The sequence below is a fragment of the Nelumbo nucifera genome, chromosome 1 (genome assembly GCF_055504915.1).
Source record: "Nelumbo nucifera cultivar China Antique chromosome 1, China Antique-T2T, whole genome shotgun sequence".
Taxonomy (NCBI): Eukaryota; Viridiplantae; Streptophyta; class Magnoliopsida; order Proteales; family Nelumbonaceae; genus Nelumbo; species Nelumbo nucifera.
Window position 1 is genome coordinate 207,467,762 of NC_142649.1, and position 19,636 is coordinate 207,487,397.

Genomic DNA, 19,636 nt, shown 5'->3' on the forward strand with positions numbered 1-19,636 from the left:
TGGGTAATGTTAACTACAGGTTGATTATCACAATACAACATTAGAGGTTTCTCATAGTCAACCCCTAACTCATCAAGTAAAGATCTCAGCCATAACACTTCTGCAACACCATTGGCCATGGACCTGCATTCAGCTTCAGCACTGGAGCGAGCAACAACATTTTGTTTCTTACTTCTCTAGGAAACAAGGTTTCCCCCCTACAAATGCACAATACCTAGAGGTAGATCTTCTGTCATCAATACATCCAACCCAATCAGCATCTATATATACCTCTATCTTCATATGACCACTATTTCTGAAGAGTATGCCTCTCCCTGGGCATCTCTTCAAGTAAGCAAGTATCCTTTTCATTGCAAGAAAGTGAGTGGTCCTAGGAGAATGCATGTACTGACTAATAACACTTACAACATATGAAATATCTGTGCGTGTTAGGCAAAGATAAAGAAGTTTCCCAACCAACATTTGATACATAGCCCTGTCCTCAAGAAGCTCTCCGCCTTCTACACTTATTTTATGGTTCAACTCAATGGGTGTGTCAGCAAACTTTACTCCTAACTTTCCAGTTTCTTCCAATAAGTCAAGAACACACTTTCTTTGAGAGATAAAAATGCCATGCTTAGATCGAGCTACCTCAATTCCTAGGAAATAGCGCAACTCCCCCAAGTCCTTCACTTCAAATTCCTTGTGAAGATGCTACTTAAGAGAGTCAATTTCACTAATATCACTTCCCATCACTACAATGTCATCCACATACAGCAAGTTAAGGAGGAGTCTGTCTTCTTAAAGAAGAGAGTGTGATCTAATTGAGCCCGTATGTAACCAAACATTTCCAAAGCCAGTCTAAACCTATCAAACCAGGCTCTTGGAGATTGCTTCAGCCCATATAAAGCCTTCCTCAGCTGGAAAACTTTCTTTCCTGCTTTTGTACTATAAAAACCAGGGGGTAACTCCATGTACACCTCTTGCAAATCTCTATTGAGAAATGCATTCTTGACATCCATCTGAAACAGTGACCACGAGAAATTTGCAGCAATAGATAGCATGACTCTGATAGTGTTCATCTTGGCAACTGGTGCAAAGGTTTCCATATAGTCTATGCCATAAGTTTGTGGGAATCCCTTTGCAACCAATCTGGCCTTATATCTCTCTACAGAACTATCAGCATTATATTTCACTGTAAACACCCATTTGCACCCCACAGGTTTCTTCCTCTTAGGCTGGTCAACTAGTTTCCGTGTATTGTTCTTAACAAGAGAATCCATCTCTACTTTCATTGCTTCCTTCCACTCAGGTATCAATAGAGCTTCTTGCACTGCTCTGGGATTAGGAATAGGAGCAATAGATGCCAGGAAAAATCTATAGGATTCTGAGAGACAATCATAAGAAAGAAACTGGGAGATACAATGAGTAGTGGATGAAGTACAACGACTCTTCCCTTTACGAATTGCAATTGGGAAATCAAGGTCATCTGAAGGAGAAGGCTGAGGCTCAATAGTGTTAGGCAAAGTATATGCAACAGTGGGCTCAAAAGTGGGAGTACTGCCTGGATCTAGAGTTGTAGAAGGTGTTGGGATCGGCCTACACTGTTGAGGATGGAAATCAACCTACCTTCACCATTGTCTGTGATACACTCTCAACTCCATGCACTTCGGACAACTCTCTTCATGACACTCCCCCTCAGTGACTAGAATAGGTAATAAAACTTCTGGGGTGGAAATCCCTTCCTCACTAAGGAGAAGCCCTATGATAGTAGGGCATATCCTCAAAAAAAGTGACACCCATGGACACAAAACGCCTCCCCAAAACTAGCTCATAACAAAAATACCCCTTTTGTTTTTGTACATACCCAAGGAAGATACATTTTGCAACTTTGGGATCAAATTTGGAGCAATGAGGTCCAAGGATTTGAACAAAACAAGTACACCCAAAAGTTTTAAGGGGAATAGTAAATAAGTCCTTGTCTAGAAACAGAAGATTGAATGGTGTTTTCATGTCTAGAACCCATGAAGGAATTTTGTTAATAAGGTAAACAGTTGTACGAACAGCAGCTCTAACTGTGTCAATGCAGTCCGAACAGTAGTTAAGGCATCTAAGGATGTGGTCCTTGTGCTGGAAGTGGATGCACTGTCTGTAATAACTGCCACATTAGCACTTCCCTTCTTGTTTCTGAGTCTCACTGGCATCAGGTGGGGATGTAACTTCCAACAAATGCCCCTAGTATGTTTTGGCTTCTTACAATGATCGCAAAAAATGTCTCTTTTATCTTCCTTCTTCATTTTCCTTTCTTTCTCCCCTCTAACATTTCTCCTACTCTCTTCACTATGAACCAATGAGTAGGCTTGAGATAATGTCACACTCTCCCTAGTAAGAAGTTGTTGTCTTACGATGTCAAAATCTGAGTTCAAACCAGCTAAGAACTCAAACACTCTATTTGTTTCAATTAGCTTTCTATATGTTGTTGCATCCCTCTAACTTTCCCACACAATAGTTTCCAAGTGATCAATTTCATGCCATAGGGATTTTAGAGTAGCAAAGTAAATTGAGACTAGTTTCTCCCCTTGCTTGAGATTATTCACTTCACACTTCAGCTCATAAGCTCTAGCAACATTAAGAGGTTGGGAGTATGTTTCCTTCATGTTGTCCCAAATCTCCTTAGTTGTTTTTGCCCATAAGTAGTTTCAGCTGATGCGAGGCTGCATAGAGTTGCATAGCCAAGTCATTACCAAATAGTTCTCTTGAACCCATTTGGGATGTGATATGTCATCCTTGGCTGGCTTCTTTGTGTCCCCAGTCACATAACCTAATTTACCTCTATATCCAATGGCCATCATTGCTGATTGGGCCCATTCCAAGTAATTGGTTCCATCAAACCTAACAGTGGTAACCTGAAAAGAATTTTCAATCATGCTACCAGTCCCTAAAAGTCCTTCCCCTTGAGTTTTCAGCTCACTTCCAGCCTTCTCCATTGCATGTAGAGCACTAACAGGTCAAGACTTCAAGAAAATAACCCAAAAAAAACTTCTTTTATGCTGAAACCCTAAGGAATTGAAAGAAAAAACAACTCAAAATTTATTCACAGCTAGGAATAGTCATCAAGAACTCATTCTCAGCCGATAGTCACCTTCCAAGAAAGCATCCACAGTCAATAATCAACTCCCCAGTTCATCATCAGTCTGAAAGTCGGTCTTTGAGTCCAAAAAAATTGATCGTAGGGTTTTAAAAAAGGGAGAAAACAGCAGGGGAGACAAAGGTTTATCAACCGCTGCTCATAGAGAGGCTTAAACTACTTCTAACCAAGATCGGCCTTACTAAAGATTTTATCTTTCTCAGAAGAACACTGGTCGTCACCTCAATTGAAACCCTAATTTTGGTCTCACCTGTTTTCTCTGATTCTTCCTGATCACCGAACAATCTCCAAGAATCTTTCAATTCCTTGGGCAGTCTCCAATACTCCAAGAACCAGGCACTACTGCAGAAAATCCAATTCTAAAGAGTTCTCATGCAGCCGACCAGATCAAGCTCACATGAAAACCCTAATCTTTATTTGCCTTGCTCTGATGCCAACTTGAATAAAAGAACCAGAAAAGAATGTGTTTTCTGATGTAATTTAGAGAGAAGAAGAGAAGTCAACCTAGATTCGAAGAGAAGAGAGGAGAGAAGAGAAGAAAGAAGAGAAAGGGTGCGGTTAGATGATTATGGCCACCCCACTAAATCTTATTTATACTCGTGACTTTACAAGAAGTAGAATTACTCTAATACCCCTACTGAAACAAAAGAAAATAAATATGGCCCAACCGACCCAACTACCATAACTATAACATAAAGAAACAAACAGTAAAATAAAGTGTGGGACTGGGACCACACACACTAATAGTCTATCAACTATCTCTACAAAAGGGAAACTATGAGTTAAGGGTTTACAAAAAGGAAAAAAAAGGACTAAAGACAGAGATCTATTGAGGTTGGAAAGATTGAAAGCCAAAACACAAATAACTGCAAATTTTCCCCAACACAACGAAAATATAGAAAATTCAAAAAAAAAATATGGGGTGTTCACCATATTTTTCTAAAATAAAAAACAACTATATTAGCAAAAATAAAATGTTATTGTTTATATGGAAGTTGTTTGTTTGTTTTTTTCTTGAAAATCGAAATCATACAAGCTTTAAGTGATCATACATATATCGGTGAGAGAGCTTTTCTCATATTTTTGTAAAATCTTCAATCTCAGCTGGTGCTGTCCAGATAACTTGGAAGATCACTTAAAATCTTAAAGGATCTGAGGTGTTAGCAGAAAAGGTAAATTGTTGTGGAGTACTATTCCAATAGCTATTCCTTGGGGAATTTGGAAAGAAAGAAACCAACGAATTTTTAAGTAATCAGTAGAAGTGACCAGGAAAGTGTTGAGGATGTTTTATTCTTGACTGGCTACAACAGACCTATTTTGTAACAAACCTCATAACAGCATTTTTGAGTCTGCATCACTGTTTTTGTAAGGAAGAGCAGGCCAGTATAGCATGTTGACACTTCATATAGCGACTCACTGTACATGGCTATACTTGTCTATGATGGAGTTCAATGAATAAAATACTTTACCTTATTCTCTGAAAAATATTAGTGAACACCCCCCAACCCCAAGCGTAGGGATGAAAGTTTTCAATGAAACTTCGTAGAGGTGTTTAAGATGAAGGATAGAATGGGGCATTCAATTTGAAGACACACTCCATTTTCTGCTAAATTACCTTTGATGAGAGAAAGGGACAAACCTCCAAAAACTATGGTTTTGATAAGTTTTTTGGGATGAATTTTATAGGAATAGAATGAAAGCTAATAGAAACTCCCGGGGGTAATAAAATCTAAGGGCATTGAAAAGATAGTTTGGCACAAAAGGATGAAAACTGCTGATATAAGAAGTTGAAAACATGGACAAGTACAAGTTAAAATAAACCAACTAACTCAGACTAAGACTCAACACATGGCATTTAGTTAAACCAATTAACTCAAGAAAAATTCATAACATTACAAGTTAAAATAAAAGACAAAAAAAATGAATGCATACAAGAAGTTGAAAACATAGACTTACGGGAATCTAGCATCTCCAACCTTTCCAGTGTATTGAACCTGCTGTCGTGTTTTCCTCATATCAGCTGTCATTTGCAGGGGATTTGTTCGCCTAAGTGTTGCTACTACACCAGACAGCCTTTCACCTGTATTGAAGGGATGTGACCAAGCTCCAGTTGAGAATGCCCTGGTAAGACCATTTGTAATAATTGAAGCATCCAAATAATGTTCAATGGGGTGCAAGGCACGGTCTCCATACAGATCTTTCTGCATAGCTTTGGTCATCCGTCTCTGAGCATGTCTGATGTGCACCCTCAGCTCCCGCTCAAGCAAATCACCAGCTAGCTCTAACCTTTTGTTCCTAAAGTCATCCCTGTTCTCGCATTTTCTTCGCCCGGTATAGGATAATAAAAGACACTTTACCATATATCCAAGAAACAGAGCTTTTTCTCTATAGCTGCTAAGAGCAGGAAATAGGGAATTATTCAGGATGTCTTCTATACTATCTGTAGGTGGAAATTTTGTGTTTTTAATTAGTTCATCTATATGTTTGAGAGCTTTTCCTTCTTTACGGAAACCCTCGCACTTCTCATCAGCATCACATATGGTAGAGAGCAATATATTTACAAAAGTGGCATCACTAATATCAAGATCAATCATTTCAACAATCTCCTTATCTGATGAAGCACCAAGTGCAAAAAACAAAATCCAAAGGGGAATTGTAGAAGACAAGAAATACACATTAAGGACATTCCCTCCTTGAAGATATTCAGGTTTAGGAGTTTCTATTAGTTTTATATATACTCTTCTCTTCTTCAAATTGGAACGATATGAAACCATCCAGCTTGGTTTACTAGAAACCCAGAGTCTCTTCAAGCATATCTGTTCTTGTGCAATGAAGGTCTGCAGTGAACAACAAATAGAAATTACATCCCTAATGTATCAAAGCTAGCACAACCCATGAATTTATTTCACTCTTAATTAGCATAAATATCAACAGTAACAGAAAGTCTGTACATGTATTCAACACTCAACAACCAATCCCTAAATATCAGAATATTAATTACTCTAAGAATAAAAGCCAGTTAATAATTGCTAAACTGTAATGATTTAACCTCTTGATCTTTTCATTAATAAAATCATATTCATTTATCAAAAAAGTTGGTTAATAATTTAACACAATGACATTCATTCAGTTAACCATGTCCTCAAAGCACAAGAGAACTAGATATGCAAAATTGGTAACGTATGCCCAAGATAGGCCCATGGCAGTTCTGAGGAACTAAAAGCATATTAATGGTAATTGAACCAAGATGACAACCTAGCATCAGGCCAGGCTACAGAATCTATACCTATATACTAAAGCAATGTTCTTACTCAAAAAAAGAAAAGAAAAGAAATGTGGTCCACATCAGTGCCCCCTCTCCATCCTCCCTCCCCCTTAATTTTCTTAGTTTTTTCTTTTTTTTTTCAAAGAAAATTGATCCCTCGTCTCTTCCTCTGTCTCTCTTCAACAAACACAAGCCCCCCCCCCAATTCAGGCCTTTGTCTCTTTCAAGAGGTCGGTCGCCGGCTTGATGCAATATCAAACCCCTCCGCTTTTGGTCATCATGAACTCTGCTTTGGCATAGTTTGTCTTGGTGGCAAAAGACAGATCAAAACAGTTGGGAAGGACCTGTTTTTGATACTCGAAACAAAGCTGCAAAAGGAACTATTCCCATCAATGTCAAAGAAAAGGAGAGCAACTATCAGTGAAAAAGAAAGGGGGGATCTAGACCCATGTAAGCCCAAAACGCTTATTATTTTACTCGTTAATTCCAGAGTTGTTGAGAAGTTAGAGAAAGTGGTGGCAAACCTGCTGTCCCCATTCGCATTACTATTTATTATTGTAAATTATTTTAAAAGATTATTTTAACTCATTTTTCTGGTTACATTACATAGTATTTTTAATAGTTGCAAGATCAAACCTACACCACTAAAAATTGAAAGAGTCTGTTAACAGTTCAAATGTTCTATTTTATAATAATAATTAACAATTTTTAATTTTTTATATTAATTTTAATTTAAAATCTTTTTATTTGAAACAGGTAAAGTATTAAATAGTTACTTTAAAATTAATTTTTATTAATTTAAAATCCATTTAACTCCTGTTGTGAGGATTATTTAATTGTTATTTTATAGTTGCTGTTAGTGGGTCGTCAGCTTAAGATGCTATCAGTTAGTTATTTTCTTTCTTTCTTATTAGTTTGTTTCAAGGGAGTGCCACTAGGGGCATACTTGTAATCTCCATTCTTTTTATATTAAGTTAATATAAATAATGAACTGGCGGCAACCAGAAGTGTTTTTTCTTTTTCTCTCAATCATATCTTCCTCTTCTTCTCTTTCTCTCTCTCATCTCTCTCTCTCCATGAATGATTACATGGTATCAGAGCAAGGTTTTGGGCTATAAAAGAATTTCGGTCTCTCCTATTTGAACCTGCTTCGTCCTCTTTTCCTTCTTTGATTTCTTGGACGTGGAAGATAGAGAAACCCTAGCAGACTACTTGCGGCTCTTCCTTTGGGTTCTTCCTTGGTTGTAATATCAAGGAAACCCTAGTCAAAGGGCGATGCAGAAAGAGACTCACTTTCTTCTATGTTCGATGTTGTGTTGGTTGGCACCCTTGTACAGGTGCTAGACAGGGTATGTGTTCTTGTTTTTTTGTTTTTTGGCCAATGGTGTGAAGGACTTATCCCTTGGTTCTATACATTCGTTTGGATTCTGAATTGTTAGACTGCATGGGCTGTAGTTAGACTGATAGTATACTATTCTAACGTCTGCCTTGGCTGGTGTTGGACTGATTACTGGGCTGTTTTAATGACTGAACCATCACTGAGTTGATTTCAGCAGTTTTTTTGTGTTCTTTTCCACATCCCAGAAGTAAATTTCTTGAGGGTTGGTATTCTGTTTGTGGCTGTTGTGTAGTTGTGTGGGATTTGGTCTGATTTCAGCAGTACTCTATGGCAAACTATGATTCAACTTCATCGGGGGTTACACCGACCCACAGCACAGCTGGTATGGGAGGTGAAAACATGATGTTTCCCATGCCCATTACCCCTTTAAATGGTCTAAACTACCTGGAGTGGGCTAAAAGTGTAAAACTTTATGTAACGGCAAGGGGAAAAGCTGGTTACATAAATGGAAGGGTGAAAGAACCCAAGAGTGAGACAGCTGAACATGATAGGTGGGACCAAGAAAACAGTATGGTGATGTCTTGGCTCCTTGCAGCCATGGAACCTAATGTGAAGAAGAACTTTATGTGGGCAGACACCGCTAGTGAGATCAGGGAACAAGCCAAAACTACCTATTCTGAGCAAAGGCATTATGCCAAGATTTACCAGTTGCAAGTTGAATCCTCAACCTGTAAATAGGGAAATCGTAGTTTGTCTTCCTATTATTCAGCCCTTACTTCCATATGTAAAGAATTGGATCATTATCAGGCTATAGAGTGGAAACATGATGACGATGCTAAGGGCTATAGGAAGCTGGTTTCTCAGCAGCGTGTGTTTGCCTTTTTGTTGAGACTGAACCCTACCTATGAACCCTTGAGAGTTCAGATCTTAGGAAGCAAAGAGTTGTCGTCGGTTCACGAGGTATACTCCCTTGTTCAATCGGAAGAAAGTAGGCGGAGTGTGATGGTTACAACCGAGGGGGAGCAACAAGTTGCTTTGGCTGCAATAAGTAATAACAACATGGGGAAGAAAAGTGACACCAAGAAGGCTAATGATAAAGACAAGTTGTTTTGTACCCACTGTCGGCGCTCACGGCATACACGTGACACATGTTGGGACATTCACGGGAAACCCAAGTGGGCAGTGAAGAACCAAGAACAAGGTAAAGGGCAAGGTCAGAAGAAGATGAACACAGCACATAATGCAGCACATGTGGCAACCCAAGATACTCAGGTTGTCGGTACTACCCGGGACCACCTTAATAATTCTGACCCCAAAGTAGATATAACGAATTCCTTCAGAGACCATTTGGAATCATATGGTAGGGCATTGCGATAGATAGATAGCTCAGTCACAGGTACTCCTACTTCATTTGCATCTACATCAGGTAATACGGCTTCTGCATTCCATGTCACTCCCACTGGTTCCCCTTGGATCATTGACTCAGGGGCCTCTAACCACATAACCGGTAAGCCGAACTTGTTTCAGACTTATAGCCTTTTGTCAGGAAGGGATAAAGTGAGGCTTGCAGATGGCTCATTCTCCTCCATTGCAGGCCAATGAACAATATCTCTTCCCCATGGCCTTAACCTGAATTGTGTATTGCATGTCCCTCAACTTCCTAGTGGATGGTCTCTACATTCTCGACAACAAAGCTGGTCTCTCAGTGTCATCCTCAGAGTCACATAGTCAGTCAAATAAGAGTCAATTTTTTTTGTGGCATAGTCAGTTAGGTCATGTTTCTTTTGAAACAGTAAAGTCTTTGTTTCCGGTTTTATTTAAGTTATGTTCAGTGTCAGAGTTCTAGTGTCAAACGTGTCAGTTGAGCAAACAATGTAGAACAACCTTTCACTCAAATAATAAAAGATCAAGTGTTCCTTTTCATGTTGTGTATTCTGATGTATGGGGGCCTACTACTGTAATCTCTGAGGGCGAATATAAGTATTTTATCACATTAATCGATGACTACTCTCGCTATACATGGGTATTCCCTATGCGTAGTAGAGACGAAGTTCCAAAGATTGTGAAAGACTTCCAGAGGATGGTATTTACACAATTCCATTTTGAAATACAGATCTTCCAATCAGACAATGCAAAAGAATACTTCCATGGTGAGCTCAATGAGATCTTTGCCTCCCATGGATCTATTCATAGGAGTTCATGCGCCAGAACACCACAACAAAATGGTGTTGTAGAAAGAAAAAACAGACACCTCCTTGAGGTAGCTCGCGGGATGATGTTACACATGAATGTTCCAAAAAGGTTTTGGATGGATGTTATACTTGCAACTGCTTATGTCATCAATCGCATGCCCTCCAAAGTGCTGAACTACATGGCCCCTCATCAGTTGTTGTTCCCTCAGTCCCCTTTATTTTCCATTCCCATGAGAGTTTTTGGTTGTCGTGCCTTTGTCCATGATTTGTCTCCGTCTCAAGGTAAGTTAAACCCTCGGTCCATTCCTTGTATCTTTCTGGGGTATCCCTCCTCTCAAAAAGGGTATTGGTGCTTTGATCCCGTTAGTCATAAGTTTTTTGTGTCTATGGATGTGTCCTTCTTTGAGTCGGAGCCATTCTTCCCTACTTCTCCTCAGGGGGAGAGTAGTAGTGTGGAAGAGGAGAAGCAGGTTCAGGTCCACCAAGTCTCTCTTCCTTCTATTCTGAACCTTGCTCCCTTTCGTGTCTTCTAACGTACACATCGTAGATATCAGCAATGTGATAGAGATGTGGAGCAGCCAAACATTAAGCAACCGACACCGTTAGACTCCCAGGAGGTAAGTCCAATCCCTGTTGCACCTACTGATACCCCTACTCCTGTTGTGGATGACCTTGACATTCCTATTGCTCAAAGAAAGGGAGTCAGGTCATGCACTACCAAACACCTCATTACCCAGTTTGTCTCCTATGATCACATTTCCCCCTCATACCGAGCCTTTCTATCCGCAGTTGATTGCATCTCTGTTCCCAGAAATGCTGTAGAAGCCTTAAAATGCCCCTAATAGACAGATGCCATGAAGGAGGAGATTAATGTTCTTCATAAAAATCAAACTTGGGAATTGGTGGATCTCCCAAAGGGGAAAGACCCTGTTGGGTGTAAGTGGGTGTTTACAATTAAACACAAGGCTGACGGAACAGTTGAAAGGTACAAAGCAAGATTAGTAGCCAAAGGGTACACTCAAGTGTACGGGGTTGACTATGATGAGACTTTTGCTCCAGTAGCTAAGCTAAGATGAACTCAATTAGGGTTCTCCTGTCATTAGCTGCTAACTTTGACTGGGAATTGCATCAACTGGAAATAAAAAATGCTTTTTTCAATGATGACTTAGAGGAGGAAGTATACATGATTCAACCCCTGGATTCTGTGCCAAGGGAAGTGAAAATAAGGTGTGCAAGCTAAGAAAGTCTCTTTATGGTTTAAAACAATCTCCCAGAGCTTGGTTTAGTAAGTTTCACATGGCAGTTCAGCAGGTGGGCTTCAAACAATGTCAGTCTAATCATACACTCTTTGTGAAGAGATGTCAGGAACAGGTTGTTGTATTGATAGTGTATGTGGATGATATCATCATTACAGGAAATTGGAGTTCAAAAATACAAAAATTGAAACAATTCCTTGCATCTAAATTTGAAGTGAAAGATTTAGGTCCCCTGAAGTATTTCCTTGGAATTGAAGTCGCCCGCTCATAAAAGGGTATCTTCATTTCTCAAAAGAAATACACCCTTAATCTATTACAGGACACAGGCAAATTAGGTGCAAGGCCAGCAAATACTCCCATGGATGTTGACCACAAGTTGGGTGACTGTGATGGTGAACCTCTAAAAGATGTGAAACAGTTCGAAAGGTTAGTGGAAAAGCTAATTTATTTGTCCATGACCCGTCCAAACATTGCCTATTCAGTTGGGGTTCTAAGCCAATTCATGCACTCTCCTAAGAAACCACACATGGAGGCAACAGAGAGAATTCTTAGATACTTGAAAAAGTATCTCGGAACAGGTCTACTATTCAGTAAACATAATCACCTAAAGGTGGAAGTCTTTATAAATACTGATTGGGCAGGTGCTGTGGATGACAGAAAGTCCACGAGTGGGTATTGCACATTTGTGGGAGGAAACCTGGTGACCTGGAAAAGCAAGAAACAAAGTGTGGTAGCAAGGTTAAGTGCTGAAGCTGAATATAGAGCTATGGCACCTAGGGGAGCTTGGAGTTGTTGTTCATAATCCTATGTCTCTTTACTGTGACAACAAGGCAGTCATAAACATCGCCAGCAACCCTGTCCTACATGAGAGGACCAAGCACATTGAAATGGACAAACACTTCATAAGGGAAAAATTGGAAAAAAGGGAAATTTGCATCCCTTATGTCAACTCCAAGGAACAACTCGCTGATGTCCTCACAAAAGGACTTCCATACTCGCGGCACAATGAGTTATGTGACAAGCTAGGCATGATAGACATATTCAGCCCAACTTGAGGGGGAGTGTTGTGAGGATTATTTAATTGTTATTTTATAGCTGCTGTTAGTGGGTTGTCAGCTTAAGATGCTGTCAGTTAGTTATTTTCTTTCTTTCTTATTAGTTTGTTTCTAGGGAGTGCCGCCAGGAGCATACTTGTAATCTCCTTTCTTTTTATATTAAGTTAATATAAATAATGAACTGGCGGCAACCAGAAGTGTTTTTTCTTTTTCTCTCAATCATATCTTCCTCTTCTTCTCTTTCTCTCTCTCGTCTCTCTCTCTCCATGAATGATTACAACTCCCATTTAAAGTAATATAAATGAATATTTATCTAATTAGTTTGGCCCAAATGTCTTCTAAAGCTATATTGTAGAAGACATTCAAAACAGGTTACATTTTACCCATTTTCGACCAACTTGGATAATTAGATTCAGATATAACCCATATCATACACAATCACAAAACCATCTCCTACACGGTAGCCCATGTTAGGTGTGGGTTCATCATGGGTAACCTGCGCATGATATGGGTTATGTAAATATTAGTGTTTTTAAATATTAGTAAGATTATTAAAAATTAAAATATTAATTTCCATTTATTTTTATTAATACATGTAAATAGTAAACTTAAAAATAATACCTAATATATATAATATTATTTTTAATTAATTTTATATAATATAATTACTAATAAAGAACAAAAAAAATATTAAGTCAATTTAACATAATGTACTTATTTAATTTAATTAACTTACTTTATCTTTTGTAATTTTTATTATAAAAATTAAAATCTTAATGTTTTTAAATATAATATTATTAATTCATATGGGCCAAACTGGCTCAAGACCGAGCCCACTCATTTATTATCAGGCATGGGGTGTGGGTTGTCTAGGCCAGATTAAGCCTTAAGGCTGTTAATACCAAGGTTTTAAAAGCCAACCCAGAACCGGAACTGTTCTGGCCACCAGTTTCCGCGTTGACTATTCGACCATTAGGTTCGAACAGACAGCCTGTTCCAACTTAAAAATAAAATAAAATAACGACCAATCCTGTTGAATGAGTCGACGGTTTGACCGCCTGAGTTGACAGGTCGCTAACCAAATCAACAGGTTTTTGCCAAGGACGATGAAACAGAACCACTTGCCTGGACGGTTCTCAAGCCAAATGATCCAACCGTCCGGGTCAATGGCGGTAAAACACTGGTCAATACCTTATAAAAAACTAACCTAGCCCTGCAAACCCCATGATCATCCCTACTTGGCTTGCTTGGGAATATTATAGGGCTCCTTCTACTTCAATTCAGCTTAACAAAGCCCATGCATCGCACAGGTCCCAAGTTTCCTCACTAGTGAACCCTTAATTTCCTTATTGATGATTAGTATCTAGTGATCTTAAACACGACCAATGCATTTTTTTGGCACCTTTTTTTACTTCCTTTTTGTTCAATTTCAAAAGCAAGTACATGATTTCCAATCAGAAACATTAGGTGTCAAACCTTAAATGGGTTATGGGCATGTAGCATAGAACAGAGCAGAACCTGAACCTGCTACCAGAATCACTCCAACCAGACATCCAGAAGTAAAAGCCAGAAGAAAGGGCAAGATACGAGACTACAAGAAAAATACGGTAGAAATGTAGAAAGCAACCAAAACACAAACGATGAAGAAATATAACTTATAAGGTACCTAAACAAATGTCTACAAAAACTAAACATGGAGAACAGGCATGCGTGTAGGACTGATCACTTTATTCCAAAAGCTGATTTAATGAGATGAACTGTAATTCCCAGCAATCTAATGATGTCTTCGTTTTTCTCTCTCTCTCTTTTGTTATTTACTGTTCTTGTTATTTGACAATGCAGCATACAAAAACAAAAAACAAAAAAAGAAAAAGATATCTGCAAGTAAGTCCCAATTTTCAATTTATAAGAATCCTAAACACAAAATGGACCAACATAAACAATTTTTTTTTATAGGTAAAACACAATTTGTTCATACAAGTACACAAGGGACTTAAGCCCCGTACATAAAAAATTACATTCTCTTTTCATCTTGCAGCATATAAATCATATACAAATCATTCACCAGATGAAGACACAAAAGGTAAAGTTTTACAGCCATCATAAAACTTGATATGCAAATACCAAAACATTCATGGTCAAAAGCAACGTAAATTTGAAAGTTGAAACTGACCTTTTCTGTACCCTTGATCAAAAAATAGCCTCCATGATCAAAATCACAATCACTTTTTCCAAGTTCATTCATCCAACAAAGACTTGACCTCACCATCACGGGGATTCTTCCCAACACAACTACATAATTGTCATCACTTTTGACATCATTTTGGATAATTTTATCTTGACCAGATTTAAATTTGTCACTGTTAATGAGGTTAACAGTATAGACCTGGCAATTAACTTATGATCATTAGAATTTTATAATGGTATTAATGAGAAACAAACAGTGTGCAAAGGAGAAAGTGTAAAAAAAAAAAAAAACAGTTTTATCATGCTATTCATAAATGTTCTCTTCCGAATGTAACATTCCTTTCTATAGAAATGTAAGACAAGTCATGCGTGTCGTGATTATAAAGATCTTCTACAAAGAACAAAAGACTAAGGATAAGGCTAAAATATGTGCTGAGGCCATCACCCAATGTTGGTCCCAGTTATCTAGGGTCTGAGAGGGGTGGACAAGATGATAATATGCTTTTCTTGTAAAGCTAAAGATGACCTCTTTCACAGGCTTCTGGAGAACATCATATCAGATCCTCCAACTGGTTGGACATTGGAGAAACAATTGTCTGATTCCAGCAAGTGGCCATAAAAAATACTACCTGTATCTTCTAGATGTAGTCCTCTCCTGGTAATCTGTTATCTCGGTACTCTACTACCATGTTTGGATGTTCCACAGTTTATTCATGTTAGAGTCGACAGTCAAGGGTATTTTAGTCTTCATCCTTTGTTTTATTAATAGTTGCTTTGTCTATTTTGTCTCAGTTTAAGTTATTTGCCCCATACTTAATTAGGGACATAAATGTCTTTGTTGATCACAAAACCAATAAATAAAGAGCCGGTCGACTGGGAGAAAGTTTGAATTCTCTTCAGTCGTTTCGTTTCTCTCCATCTTCTTCTCCTTCTCTCTCTCCTTCTTCTTTCTTTCTCTTTTATTTTGTCCTAGAACTGAACCATTACCAATTCACAAACAAACCAGACATCATATCAAAGAGGAAGGTCAATGTTTATGGAACAATTACAACTAACATGTATAGCTTAGAGTACATATATTTGAAAGGCTTTCCCTGTATTCCTTTATACTAACATAATATATTCTTGTTACTGATTTTTTCCTTCTTTTATTGGTTGAGCAATATATTACCAAAGGGAATAAGTTCCCATGAAAAAGAAAATGACACGTGTGTATAAAAGAGTATCAATGGGCTCTCCAAGCACATAGGCAATCCTGGTGCTAAACAAAGAGATGCAATGCCACCATGAATATGAGAAACAAGACAATTGTTTCCTCCTCTAGTTAGAAACTTTGAGAAAGATAAAATAAAGAAAAATGAATGTCCTTGAATTCCTTGTGGATCTATTTTTCCCATTCATCTAAGGAAAATGAATAGACCTTTTTGCACAGAAATCTCTCGTTTTGGAAAGAAAAATAAACATTTTCAACAATCATGAAGAAATGAAAAGATAACCAAACAGTTCTATGATAAACAATCATTGGCAATCTTTGAGGTGTGTATGATAATGGTTGAAGTGGTTGAACTGAACTACTCATTGCTCTCTTTTTATGATCAACCCAAATTCGGTTTCAGCCATGAACAAGCTCACCACCCACCTTATAATCTGTTTAATTGCTAAAAAGACAAAGCAATAAGCCATTCAATTCAGCCACTTCAGCTGTTACCAAACAGCCCCTCAAGTGTGATTTTTATGGTGTAGGATGGATGTTATGCACTCTTCTAATTGTTTACTTATCGCCTAATGGATCTCAATTTTCCATAAACTTCTCATTTGCAGGGGTTCCAAGATTTTAAATGATAAAATATGGAAATTCAACAATTAGCAGCTATCAAAGAATTGAGAATTTGGACAATTTCTCGATTTGTGTGTCATCCTTGTGCAAGGGCCATGCTAATCTTCTCTGTACCATTCAAATTTTATCACATGTCTCCAAAGAGAAGAAATCAGGGAGGAAGCCAGGGAGAGTGTAGGGAGGAAAAGAAATCAGGGAAAGAAAATAGCTGAGTCTTAATGAAGCTGTTGACTTGGAATGTTAGAGACTTGGGAGGGGGTCAAAAAAGAAATTTAGTGAAGGAGACTCTCACCTGGGAAAATCCAGACTTGGTCGTAATTCAAGAAACTAAGAAAGGATTGATCAATGTTTTAAAATGCGGAGGCGTGACGCAAGGCGTTCCACAACCTAGAGGCATGAGGCATAATTCAGAACGCAAGAGGCATAAGCCTCCCAAACACAAGGAAGCGTAAGCCTTCTTAAGAGGAAGGGGGTTAAGAGGAGGATGAAGAGGAAGGGGGGATCTCATTTTTTTCTTTATTTTTAATAAAAAATTTTTATATTAAGAAGAATAAAGATGCATAACAGTAGTTCAAAGGGTGGGTCTTGTCGAAGCGAAGACGAGCGAGCAAAGTGAGCTCTCCAAGCCAAAGGGGCAGGGGGCAAACCATTTTCTTTCCCCTTATCTTTTCTTCCCTTCCCTTTCCTTTTCTTTTCTTTCCTTTTCTCTTTTTTCTTCTCTTTCCTTTCCTTTTCTTTCCCTTTCTTTTCTTTTCCTTTCCTTTTTTTCTTTTTTCTTTTTTTTTCCTGTATTTTCATATCAGGTGTGCATGAGGCGCAAGAGGCGTACGCCTCTAGCACGCCTCATGAAAAAAGCGCAAGAGGCGTACGCCTCCCACACCTTTTAAAACACTGGGATTGATAGAAGGCCGATGATGGCAATTTGGGATGTCAGAAATAAAAATTGGGTTTGGCTTGCAGCCACAGGAGCTTCGGGAGGTCTCCTTATCATCTGAAATGAAAGTGTCATGTCAGTAGTAGAGGACGATCGAGGACAATTCTCAATCTCGATCCTTTTCACCAATTTAGCAGATGGATTCACTTGGATTTCCACAGGGACCTATGGCCCAAATAACTCTAGATTGAGACCACAGTTATGGGAAGAGTTAGGGATGATAGGAACTCATGGACACCTTCCTTGGTGTGTCGCTGGAGATTTCAATGTGACCGGATTTACCTCAGAGAAATCTAATGGGAGAAGGCAGACATCAAGCATGCATCTCTTTTCCAATTTTACTCAAGAATTTTCTCTCTTAGACCCCACCTCTGCAGAATGCCAGATTCACCTGGTCAAACATGCAAGCAAGAGCTATCTACTGCCGCCTTGACAGGTTCCTCTTCTCTTCAGATTGGGAGAATCATTTGCCTGGCTCTTTCCAAGAAATTGGAGTCCAAAGCACTTCAGATCATTGGCCAGTGATCCACAGTACAGAAAAGCCTCACCCTTCTAAACCCCCATTCAGGTTTGAAAACTTTTGGATTCAACACAACTCCTTCAAAACTGAAGTTTCCAAGTGGTGGAAGGATTGTGTTGTGGAGGGATGGCCAGGTTTCAAGTTTCAAAAAAAATTGCAATTTGTGAAGAACAAACTCAAAGATTGGAGTAAAGAAGTGTTTCGTCCTATTTCAAAAGAGAAGGAGAAAATTTGGGCAGAGTTATCTTTGCTGGATGAAAAAGGATTCCTTGGGGCAGCTTTCTAATTCGGATAAAGAAAGGAAAGCTAGGGCTCTTTCTGAATGGGAGACATTAGTGGATAGGGAGGAAAGATATTGGAGACAGAGGTCAAGAATCCAATGGATTAAGGACAGTGATGGTAACACCAGCTTCTTCCACAGATATGCTAATGCTCAGAATACAAAAAATCAGATTTCCAAACTGAAAGTTGATGGTCAAGAAGTGGCTGACATAAATCAGATCAAAAAGGAGATTGCGGATTTTTTTAGGGACCTGTACTCATCTGATAGGATTTGGTGGCCGAATCTGATATCTTGGAATGGTGAGAAGATTTCTGGTTGGTTTCTCAGCGGGTTTCTTTCATGAGTGTTGGGATTTAGTGAAACATGACTTACTGGAAGTGTTTGCAGACTTCTACAGGTCAACAAAAATCAATAAAGCTACAAACTCTACCTTTATCAAATTTATCCCTAAGAAGGAAGGTTGTCTGAGACTCTAAGTGTCAGAGATTTCAGACCTATCAGCTTTTTTCTTTTTTTGATAAATGACCTATCAGCTTACTAAAACGCCTCTATAAGATTACTGCAAAAGCTTTGGCAAACAGACTCCAGAAAACCCTGAATGAAGTGATAGCACCTACTTAGAGTGCTTTCATCCAAGGGAGGCAAATTGTGGACGGGGTTTTGATTGCGAATGAAGTAGTGGAGGATAGGAAAAAGAGAAGGCTAAGTGGGGTTATATGCAAAATAGATCTGGAGAAGGCCTATGACAAGGTTGATTGGAATTGCCTTTGGAGGATCTTGGAACTCAGAGGTTTTGGGGAAGTTTGGATTAAGTGGATGAAAGGGTGCATTAGATCAGTTTGGCTCTCGATCCTAGTAAATGGCTCCTCAGTTGAGATGCAAATCAGTCCTCAAATCTTAGGTGTAAACTTGAAGATTAGAAGAAAGGAAGAAGAGAAGTGAGAGCAGCAATACACGAGAAGAAGATGGCGAAAAGAGAAGGAAAGAGAAGAAGAAGTCGAATCTGTTCTCCTTTCTCCTCTAACCCTTTTTATTAAGTATTAAAAATAGAGTGATGACAAGTATGCCCTTAAGTGGGTGGCCAGCTAGGCAGTAACATAAAGAGATTAAACAAAGAGAAATAACAGGCCCATTAGCCAACAATAAAATAAAAGATATTACAAGAGAAGATGCTAGGGCCCATTCGGCCTAGTCTCTTTACACTCCCCCTCAAGCTGAGCATAGATGTCAATCATGCCCAGCTTGCTTATATAGTGTGTCATTTTCCCTCTTGGAACTCCCTTGGAAGATATCAGCCAGTTGCTCTTTTAATGTGATGAATGGCAAACAAACTTCCCCTGAGGAAACTCTTTCCCTTATAAAATGTCTATTAACCTCAATGTGCTTAGCTTTGTCATGTTGAATAGGATTATGTGCAATGTTGATAGCAGCTTGGTTGTCACAATAGAGCATCATTGGCTTCTCGTAGTCCACCCCCAATTCTTCTAGAAGGGATCGTAGCCACAATAATTCTGACACACCATGTGCCATTGCCCTGTATTCTGCTTCAGCTGAGGATCTAACAACAACAGACTGTTTCTTACTCCTCCATGACACAATGCTCCCAGCAACCAAAGCACAATAACCCAAGGTGGATCTCCT

At 38.8% G+C, this 19,636-nt stretch overlaps 1 protein-coding gene and 1 non-coding gene across 3 annotated transcripts in view; both read right to left on the minus strand.

Annotated features, from left to right (window-relative positions):
- Window positions 1-19,636, minus strand: part of LOC104610372 (DNA-directed RNA polymerases IV and V subunit 2-like) — a 50,518-nt gene that overhangs the window by 22,390 nt on the left and 8,492 nt on the right. For both annotated transcript variants that reach the window (XM_010276945.2, XM_088895989.1), the window contains exons 3-4: window positions 14,408-14,620; window positions 5,084-5,964 (exon numbers count right to left, since the gene is read on the minus strand). In XM_010276945.2, coding sequence (XP_010275247.1) covers window positions 5,084-5,964; window positions 14,408-14,620 — 1,094 coding nt within the window. The remainder of the gene's footprint in view (window positions 1-5,083; window positions 5,965-14,407; window positions 14,621-19,636) is intronic.
- LOC148804422 (U6 spliceosomal RNA) lies at window positions 16,305-16,405 on the minus strand. The gene has a single exon (XR_016081736.1). It is a non-coding gene; the product is annotated as a U6 spliceosomal RNA (small nuclear RNA).